We start from the raw sequence: 10,338 nt of genomic DNA on the forward strand, positions 1-10,338 counted from the left end.
GGCATATGCCTGTGGGTGTCAGCAGACAGGGACACTGCTTACGGGGCCTCAGTCACCGAACCCTCTCTCCACTCTGCCCTCCTTGGGGGTCTGATTAGCAGGAGTCCTGACAATCTCTAGGGTCTTCCCTTCATTGGCTGCTTCCTCAAACACACCCAGGTCTCCCTCATTCTGCAAAAATAAACAACCTTCCTTCTCCCAAACTTAAAAAGTTGAATAAAAAGCAAGAGCGTTTCTCTCGACCCAGCAACCTGGGCCACTTCCTTCCTCCCTTCGTTGCTGCCAAACTTCCAGAACAAGTGTCCGACATCCACCGCCTCCTCTTCCCACCTCCCACACTCCATGAACCCACCACAATCTGGTTCCCACCCCCGGGCTCCCTGGAAGAAAAGTTGTGCCAGGCCCGTCCCCCCAGTCCCCCCAGCCCCCCGCCAGCCCCGGCAGCCCCCACGAGGTCTGATCTGCCTTGATTGCCCCACTGACCACCCAGCTTTGAGACCTAGCTTCCCTCTTGTTTCTGGGTTGCCGCACTCTCCCCGGAACCGCCCCCCCCCGCCACTTGCTGACAGTGCTTTCACTTCTTCATCCCTCCTTCCCACAGCATCGATGCTCCCTGTTCTCTCTCCACCCATTCTTACCTCTTCCCCCTCCATCCCTTCTACCCAGGACCATTAGCTGGTATCTCTGGGGAGGCTCTGGGCGTTCATGAACACACCTAAAATTTTAACAAAATTATTCTGTGTCTGTGCATTGTTCTGGGCAGACAATGCATATTTTCCATTAGCTTCACAAAGGATTCTCTGACACCCGTCCCCCCAAAAATGATGAAAGCCACTGACTATCACTGACTATCACTGAAATCTGCTTCTATACTGCCCCTCCTCTCTTCAGAATGCTAGTCCCAAATTTCTACCTACTCACCATCTCGCCTGGATGTTATGTGATAGGCACCTCTTTTTTTTTTTTTTTTTTAAATTTTATTTATTTATTTATTTATGGCTGTGTTGGGTCTTCGTTTCTGTGCGAGGGCTTTCTCTAGTTGCGGCAAGCGGGGGCCACTCTTCATCGCGGTGCGCGGGCCTCTCACTATCGTGGCCTCTCTTGCTGCGGAGCACAGGCTCCAGACGCGCAGGCTCAGTAATTGTGGCTCACGGGCTTAGTTGCTCCGCGGCATGTGGGATCTTCCCAGACCAGGGCTCGAACCCGTGTCCCCTGCATTGGCAGGCAGATTCTCAACCACTGCGCCACCAGGGAGGCCCCTGATAGGCACCTCTTAATCAAAGTCCAGTCTCCTCCCCACAAATCTCCCCACTCTGGGTTAATATACCTAAACATTCTACCTGTCTGAGACAAGCTGGGGTGATTTCAGAAAGTTCCTGCTCGGGACTTCCCTGGCGGTCCAGTAGTAAGACTCTGTGCTCCTAATGCAGGGGGCACGGGTTCAATCCCTGGTTGGGGAACTAAGATCCCGCATGCCACATGGTGCATCACATGACAAAAAAAAAAAAAAAAAAAAGGAACGTTCCTGCTCAAATGTATACAGACCTGTTATCTGTGAGAGGATTAGCTTCCAATACCTCTTGGTGGTCAGTAACTTACAGCCCAGGTTAGCTGATCTGATCACTTGGCAAAGAGCAAGCCCTGGGGGCATGGAACCCAGAGCAGATGGGGTTTGAATGGCTGGGGGAAGGGACAGAGCTGGGGTTGGCCACCGGAGCAGCTCCACCCCAGGGGTCAGAGTGTGGGCCACATGTGGCTACATCGGAAGCTGCAATAGTATCTTGCCATTGAGGTCCATTCTCTCCCCATTCTACAGATAAAGAAACTGAGGCCAAGACCTTGAACCCAGGACTCTTGACTCATCGTCTTTTGTTCTTTCCAATACCCCATACTCTCGGATCAGAGGGCCCTAACTTGGGGTCCACAGATGGGTGTTAGGGTGGGGGGATCTGTGGGAAATAATATACAACATTCTGTGAGTTGGAGTGAGTGTGTGTTTTCAGGGGTGACTGTGGCTCATATGAGATTCTCTGAGGGCTCCTAGATTCCTCAAACAGTTAAAAATCTGGGATCAGATTTGTCCAGAAACGAAAGGAACATCTTGGTTTCCATAACACCCACCTCTACATACTTTAAGCAATTCCCTTCACTTTTGGGCGGGCCTCAGTTTACCCATCTGTGAAATCAACTGTTGATCATTTTTAAGCCCTCTCTTTATTTTTTTCGTTTGAAGCAATAGTATCATTTCTTAATAACAAACAAACAAAACACAGCTATGCAGGTCACCAGACGGCAAATAAAGCTGAGATGGTAGGGGCTGGCAGCTCAGGACCCCTTCCACTTGGTTTTCTCTCTCTTCTCCCCAGCTCAGCATGGCAGCTCTGCCCCAAACTCCGCAAACTAGCATTTGAGAGCCAGAAAATCCTAGGACCTTTTTCTGAAACCACACATCCCTCCCCAAGCCGCTGCAGCCGCCCACTTCCAGACTCCAAAAGATCCTGCAGGGACACAGTGTCTTCGAGCTATCCTGCACACCCCCCACAGGCCTGCCGTGCGCCAACCCAGCAGAAGTCTTGTGGGGGACACAGAAGGCCTGGGAACCAGAAGAGTCTCTTTGCTGCAGGGAACATTGAACCAACAGAAGTTCCAACATATTCCTTGTTTGGGCTATGCCTGGGTTTTCTTGAATGGGTTACAAAGAGGAAAATAAAAAATATATCCACAGGTGATGGTGTGATGAATTGGGAGATTGGGATTGACATATATACACTAATATGTATAAAATGGATAACTAATAAGAACCTGCTGTATAAAAAATATATATATATCCACAGAGCTTGGTGACAGGATCAGAGCAGGCAAAGCAGGAAAAAGGCTGAGGGTCTGCTTTCTCCCCTGGCTCCAAGGGCCTCCTGGCCTGGCTCCATCGACATGTACACAGCAAAGACTTTCAGAGCTTCAGAGAGAGAGGCTCCAAGGGGTAAAAAGGCAAGCACTGGACTGGAAGGAGGCTGGAGCGCCCAAACCTCATGTGTTACTGGCTTGTGTGACCTCAGGCAAGGCCCTGACCCTCTCTGGGCCTTATTTCCCCATCCCTAAGACAAGGGAGCACTCTTCATTTTGGTATTCTGTGCAGAACTGAGGCTATTCTGGCCCCTAAACCGTCTCCCACTTCGTGCTTGCAGCAAAGCATCTCACCAGGCGAGGACAGGGATGCAGGGCAGGAGGGAACTGGACGCACGGGGTGAGAAGAGGGCTGTGGAAGTGCATGCATATCTCTGCTAACAGAGTGCTCACTATCTCCCAAGGCCATGTCCGTCTGGGCGGTAGAAGGGCAGTTCTGACCATTGGAAAGTTCTTCCTTACGTTGAGCTGAAATCCACCTCCTTGTTACTCTACACATTTGGTCCTGCTCTGCCCTCCAGGGCCATACAGAGCAGCCTTGTCTCATCTCTGGGGCCCCATGATGTCCCTGCAGAGATGAGGGGAGAGGACACACCCCCGAGGGGTCTTTTCTCCCTGCTAAATTCCCCCAGCTTCTTAGCCCTCTCTCACTTGATTTGGCTTCCAGACCTTGGCCACCCTGCCTAGGCCCACTCTTCTAGACATTCTATAGGTTTTTAATACTCCTTTTAGTACCCAGGCGTCCAAAAGTTGGAGGCAATTTGAGCAGGCCTAAGAAGAGTAGGGCCACCAACCTCCCTGGGGCTGACATGCTCCATCAAAATACACACCTCAAAGCCTTTGCCTGTGCTGTTCCCACTCTGAGGAACACTATTCCACACTCTTCCCTCTGACTGACTCTTATTCAGCTTCCAGCTCCCCAGTGTCACCTCCTCAGGGGAGCCTTCCCTGATACCTCCCTCATTCCAACTAGTTGAGGTCTCTTTGCAGCTCATAGCCCCATGTTTGTGCTCACAGCCCTTAACCAGTTGCATTTAAATAATAATATCTGAAGTGATTTAATTAATGTCAGATTCTCACTAAACCATAAGCCCCAAACGGGCAGAGATGACATAAGTCTGGCATGTGGTATCTGCTGGGCTCAGCCTGGGGCTGGGAACAGAGTCTGTTGTCAGGAAATACTTGTTGAGTGGATGCAAGAGTCACAAAAATGTTCCCCCTTTTATGTGATGCCAAGACACCAAGGCCGTCAGCGTTTTCCAGCACAGAAAGTCCCACCGGCCTTACAGCCCCACCTGACGCCTTGATGGGCAGCTAAACCCCACGAGGACCTAGATCTAGTGCCTGGGCTGGGTCTCAGCAGGCTGTGACATGCTCAGGGGGCTGCACCAGGCTGGCCTGGGGAGGGAGGCTTCCTACTGTGCCAGAGAGAGGCTCGGAAGAGACCGTGACACGGGCAACATGCGTGCAGGAGGGGTGGACTATGGCCAAGGGACCAGCACAAAAAAGAGGGAAGCGGAGAGAAAGAAACAGAGACCAGAGAGACACAGGGAAGGACGAGAGGCAAGGGCAGAGGGAGAGAGAGAGAGAGACAGAGAGACAGCCCAGAAGCCTAGCCAGCATCATCTTGCTCTCCCTGCACTGGGAGGTAAGACTCTTGCTCGATGCCCTGTTGGAGCCAGTGTGTTTGTGTACTTGCACGTCCACATGCACCCGTGTGTGTGTGTCTTCGTGCACTAGCAACAGGATGCAGGCGCTGCATTCCAAGGCTCTGTCATCACCCCACTGAGAGGACCGGGGCCCAAGACTGCAGGGGTGCTGGCAGCAGTCACCGCACACTTGTGCAGGGAGGCGGGCAGGCGGGAGGGAAGCTCGGCAGTGTCAGTGTGTCTCAGGCTGTGTGGAGGCGGAGGCCTGCGGCATGCACCAGAACATGTGCGTGCCTTCCGCTCTGCTGGCTCGGAGGAGGAGGAAGGAAAGCCTGTCCCCTTCCCACCTGCCCCCCAACTTCCCATCCTTGGCCTCTGGCCCCTGCACACCATCTGGTCCCCTACCAGACCCTGCTTCTGCGTCTCCCTGTGGCCTTGGGCAAACCACCTCTCCCTGGGCGTTGGCTCCACCGTCGATGCTTGTGAGAGACAGTGTCTGTGGTCCTCCCAGCTCTGGTGTTCTGTAAGCCTGAAATTTCCCAAGGGTGCCTTCCACAGACGGAGGCTAAAGAGGGTAGCAACTCTAACGGCACATTTCAGCATCTGCAGAAGTGTTCTGATCCCCATTTCACAGATGGTAAAGCTGAGGTACACCAAGGACAAGGAATCCACCCAGGGTGGTGCCTCAAATTAGAAGTAGAATCATGACTGGACAAAAAGTGACAGTTCAGAGTTCCCTCACCCACAAGGCCACACCCCTCTTCCCTGGAAGTGTTCCCCAGACAGGGCACCAGAAGCGGCCCCTCTCATCAACCCTCCCCCTACATGCAGGGTGCTGGAGACCCACACCCAAGCCTGAGAGCTGCCACCAGTCCGCTGAGCCCGTCATTCCACCTCCTCAAGCCTCAGTCTCCTCATCTGTAAGATGGGCCAGTAAGTTCTCTGCCTCCCTCAGAGCTAATGGGTGGAGAAGTGCCACACCGGCCCCAAAGTGTTGTGAAGGTGAGAGGTTATTAGAAGCAAAATAAAAGCACAATACCAGTCTTTGGTGGGGGGAGTACATCGATGCCCATGTGTTTTCTCCCTCTCCAATATTACACCATCGATCCTTCTAACAGCTCTGCCAGGGAAGGGCAGGATTGCTAAGCACATTTTGCAGATGTTAGAGCTTGTGTCGCAAGAGAGAACCTAAGCACCCAGGACCCTGGGCCCCCCACACACACCCCACCCCCCAGCGCAGGGAGCTGCCTCTGGTCCCCAGTGTCCCCCACTGATCATCCCAGCCTAAGCCCCATTCATGATACAAAGCCATGGAGTTAAGAGGGGTTGGGGGCTCTGGAGCTAGCTCTCCCCCCTCCTTCGGGCAAACTTGCTGGCGCCTGCAGCCCCTCCCCTAGCCCCAACACCGCCCTTGAGTCAGTTTCAGACCCCTGTTTCTAGAGAGGAAAGAGTGGGTTGCAAGCTCTCCAGCCTCCCTCCCTCCTCCCCCACCCCTTTCTCAAGAAAAATCCCCTTCCGAGCCTCTTTCTGTGCAGCCCAGTGATTACACAGGCTGCAGGGCAATTCTGCCTCTCTAACTAACCTCTCCTGGGAGTGGGATCCAAAGCCCAGAGCATGTCAAAGGCTGGTGGAGGCATCCTCCTTCTCCACCTCTTGGAACCCAACCCTTTCCCCTGATCTTGGTCTTCGAGAAGGCTGAGTCTGCAGGGGAGCTCTGGTCCCACTGCCCAGGCCCACTCTGACCCTGCAGCTGGCGTCGCTGCAGCCTGCCTTCTGCCTCCAAACAAGCTTCTGTGCTCCTAAGGTCCGGGCTTCCATTTCTCTCTCCCATGAGAGGAAGGAGGATTGGGGTCAAGGGAGGAGGGAGTGAGCTAGTCTCCGGGTCCCAAGAGACAGCCCCACCTCAACCCTCTAGGGAAACTGGAATCAAGTTCCTGGCTTATGTGAATCATATGCTGCAGTGCGACCTTCGTCCAGCGGCATCAAGAGGCCCCAGGGCCCTGATTCCAGCCCACGCCCCCTCAACTGGCTGCCCACCAGGCGGGGGAGGAACTGCCAGCCCTACCACGAGCTGCTCAAAGGCCTGCAGTCAGGAGCCAGGCCTCACTGGGCAGGGTGCCAGGAAGCCCTCGAGAGGCACGTGTCCTCCTCTCCAGCTGGGCAGCCAGGGCCCTTCAGAAGGAGGTCCAAAGACCCCCATGTCCCCTTGGAGGGCCAGCCCAGCTGCCTCAGGCAGTCACCGTGCCAGTGATCTGAAGTGGGCTCCTAGAATGGGGGCTCGGTTTCTGGGTGGTAACAGCAGTGTCCCGGCTGACAGGGACCTTGGGTCACCAATTGAAGGATGGGCCCTGCAGGCACCTTCGTTGCTTATCCCAACAGAACAGGAGCTGTTGCATCCCTGCCAGCCTGGGGTGGTGGGGTAGGGGGCAGGGCTTGGTCAGCCCCCTCTGCCAAGCCAGGAAAACTCCAGACAAAAGGTAAAGATGTGGCAGGTCAGCTTCAGCCTGTCCGTCTGAGGGCAACAATGACCCCAGTGTGCCAGGCTTGTCACTATGTCTTTATGAGAACCATCTCATTTCATCCTCCCAGCCCTTTTTACCTCCAGGTTACAGGTCAGGGGAAAGAGGTGCTATAGCCTGCCCAGTGTCACAGTGCTATGGGTGGTGAGGTCCAGACCCTGTGCCCTCTCTGGGCACTGCCACTTCCTGTCCCACTGGGCACTTGGACTGAAGCTGCACGCAGAGCACGAAAGCCCCGTCTCCTCAGTGATGCACCCAGGCCTTTTAGATCCAGGCATTAGAGGTGTAGAGCCTCATCTCCTTTTTTTTCCAATACAAGCATCCTGAACCTCAGGCCCATCCTTAGCCTTTCCGATGTCTTGCAAGTCCTGACATTGCCTGTACCATTTCGTAAGTTTGTGTATTTTTCTAGGGAAGGTAGACTTAGACTTTCATCAGATTCCTGGAGGAATATGTGACCTAAAAAAAGTTAAGAGCACTGATGGTTGTGGAAGGAAAAGGTCTGAAATTGATCAGATTAGGCCTGGCCATGCCCGCCACCCTCAGTTTTCCTGCCATGGCCACGAAAGGGCTCCCTGTCCCCTGAAATTCTGCCCGTGCCCCAGTCCCTCCAAGCGCCCCGGCTCCAAGAAGGCTCACGCAGGCTCTCCTTGACAAGTCACCCCCACAGCACCCAGTCTTCATGATATCCATCTCCTCTTGGGGCAAAACATCACTTTTATTTTCACTTTGAGCGCCTGAGTCATGTCTCAACTCCATTTCACTGCACTCTGTGACGCAGTCCTCCCGAAACCGAGCCTTGCTCGCACCCTGAAAGGCAGCTCCCAGCTGATCAGGGAATCCTTCGTTCCGTGGATGCCAGAACCCAGCTGAGAAGGGGTCCCTGCACAAGTGCAGCAGACAGCCTCGGTCCTCCAGAACAGCCCCAAACGTTTCGTTCCTGCTGTCCAGCCCCCAACATCCCCAGCACAAAAACACACTCAGAAAGACAGGAAGTCTGCAGACAGGAGTGAGCACACATCTGCACATGGGTGTGTGTCTGTATGAGGGAGCTGGTGTGTGCCTGTAGGTATCAGGATAGCCTGGTGTGCAAGTGTGTGAGTGTGTGTGTGTGTGTGTGTGTGTGTGTGCGGGCAGCCTACTTGTACACAACCACAGGCCCACCTCCCACATATATGCAGACACCAGCCTGAGCTCACACATGCCTTCAACACCCACACTCCCACCCGAGCCCATGCGCCCAGGCCTCACACGCACACACATAAACCTTCCCGTGGGCATGCCCCCCTGTTCCTCTCAGATGTGCATGTCCAGACCTCACAGGAACACCAGTGAGCCCAAGTCCCACATGCGTATCCTTACATAGACATATATTTACGCACAGCTGATGTGCATACAGCTCTGACCGGCCATACATGTGTATACACAGTGACGCATGTACACACCTTCGTTCCCATGCAAACCAGCCAACGGACCTCCTTGTGCCACTTGCATCCACCCACCCCTGCAGGGCACACTTGCATTTTCAGGCCTTACACATGAAGCACACACCAGCACCTCCCTTCCGGTGCACACACACGTGAACATTTGCACACCTTTTCAGTGCATGCAAGTGTACCCCAGAGTCAGTTCTCACGCAGCAACACACATCAAAGCACACCCCTGTGTGTGCACATCCAGACCTCACAGCAGCACATACCTGCTCACAGGGCCCCTATCCCCTGCACTCCTGCTGCTACAGCAGGGACCACCCAGGGCATTGGAGCTGCTCTGCCCACGGGGCAAACTCTGCCTCTAAACTGTACCCCTACCATGGATCCATCCCTGGATCCTCCACAGACTTAGCTGGCGGCATCCGGGAATGCTTCCCTGACACTCCACAATCTATGGGGCTACCCCAAAGGGCTCTCCACCCCCCACATCCTCCCACCCTTCTCTCTACACCAGTCATCAGAGGCAGGAAATGAGCTCTGGGGCTGGCAAACTTTGCCAAGGGACCAGAGCTGGTGCACCCTTACATCACTAGCCCCTGCAACAGCAGTGTCCCCCCACTGCTCGCCTGATTGCCCCTCCCCTCCTCCCAACACCCAGGAAGCCTCACCAGTGGCTCCATTATTAACCCCTGCTGTACCGTTGCCCTCACCCCTGGCAGGAGCTGGCAAGGGGGAGGTGGGGAGGAGATGTTCTTACAGGGAGAAGTTGGCCACTCTGCACAGCTGCTGTAGGTGCCTAAAGGCAGGAGGAACTACCCAGGAGGTGGTGAGCTCTCTGTCACCAGAAGTAACCAAGTTGAGGGAGATGGCCACCTCAAGAGAAACTCAACAGGGGATTCCAGCCTTAGACTCAGCTGACTGGGAAGATCCCTTTTTAATCCTGTTTCTAAGAATCTGTGTGTGCCCAGGTCATGTGCATTTGTGTGTGTATGTGTGTGTGTATACATGCACAGACACTGCCATGCACTGTCAACCCTTCACCTCTACGCACACACTTGCCGGGCTGGCCTTGGCTCATCTTGGCAAACATGCCCGCACCTGGCTCTAGGCACTCTGCACATACAAGTGCCCCCAAACACATGCAGCCTTCCTCCCTGCGTGTGCACTGGAAGCACTGCAGGTGCACACCCCCACCCGTGACACTGACCCCCTGAGCCCTCCAGGACTCTCTGAGGTGCAACTCACTTGCCCAGTTCCTCGAAGAGCTGGTACTCTTCCGTGAAGCGGGTGCAGGTGATGGTGGCCATCCTGGCGCTGGGTGGGCAGGCGAGGCTTGGGGCTGGAGGACCAGGACTGGGGTGCTGCTGCTCTGCTTCCAGAACTAGGGGCCACTCGCCTGCCCGTGCTGCCAAGTGCAAACTGAGAACCGGCTTGACTGACGAGCCCGGGGCTTCTGAGCAGAGCACTGTGTCTGCTCACAGCCTCGCGAGTCTTCGTCAGCATTCAGGTCCCCATGGCAACCACCTCCGAAACGCCCTGTTCCCGTTGCCCCGGTAACTGCCTCCCCAACACCTGCCTGCCTTCCACTTCAAAACCTGCTACTGGACGCCCTGGCCCTACTGCACACAGTACTGCAGGCCTGTGTGGACCCGGGGGTGGGTGGACCCAGCACCCCTGAGGTGATGGACCAAGGGAGGGGTTGGAGGAGGGGAAGGAGAACAAACTTAGTCCACAAGTAATCTTCAATCTTCCCACCTCCCCCATTTCCCACTGTGGGGCCCTTGTAACAGACAAGATGGGATTAAGTGGGGCAAAAAGGCAGTTGCCATGGTA

At 54.7% G+C, this 10,338-nt stretch overlaps 1 protein-coding gene across 1 annotated transcript in view; it reads right to left on the minus strand.

The window, feature by feature from the left end:
• The window catches only part of CAMK2A (calcium/calmodulin dependent protein kinase II alpha), a 63,211-nt gene extending 53,399 nt beyond the window's left edge, over positions 1–9,812 (minus strand). The window contains exon 1 of the mRNA XM_061188336.1: positions 9,751–9,812. Within this exon, the coding sequence (XP_061044319.1) occupies positions 9,751–9,812 (62 nt within the window). The remainder of the gene's footprint in view (positions 1–9,750) is intronic.
• Between the last annotated feature and the right edge of the window lie 526 nt (positions 9,813–10,338).

Source organism: Eubalaena glacialis, chromosome 4 (assembly GCF_028564815.1).
Source record: "Eubalaena glacialis isolate mEubGla1 chromosome 4, mEubGla1.1.hap2.+ XY, whole genome shotgun sequence".
Lineage (NCBI taxonomy): Eukaryota > Metazoa > Chordata > Mammalia > Artiodactyla > Balaenidae > Eubalaena > Eubalaena glacialis.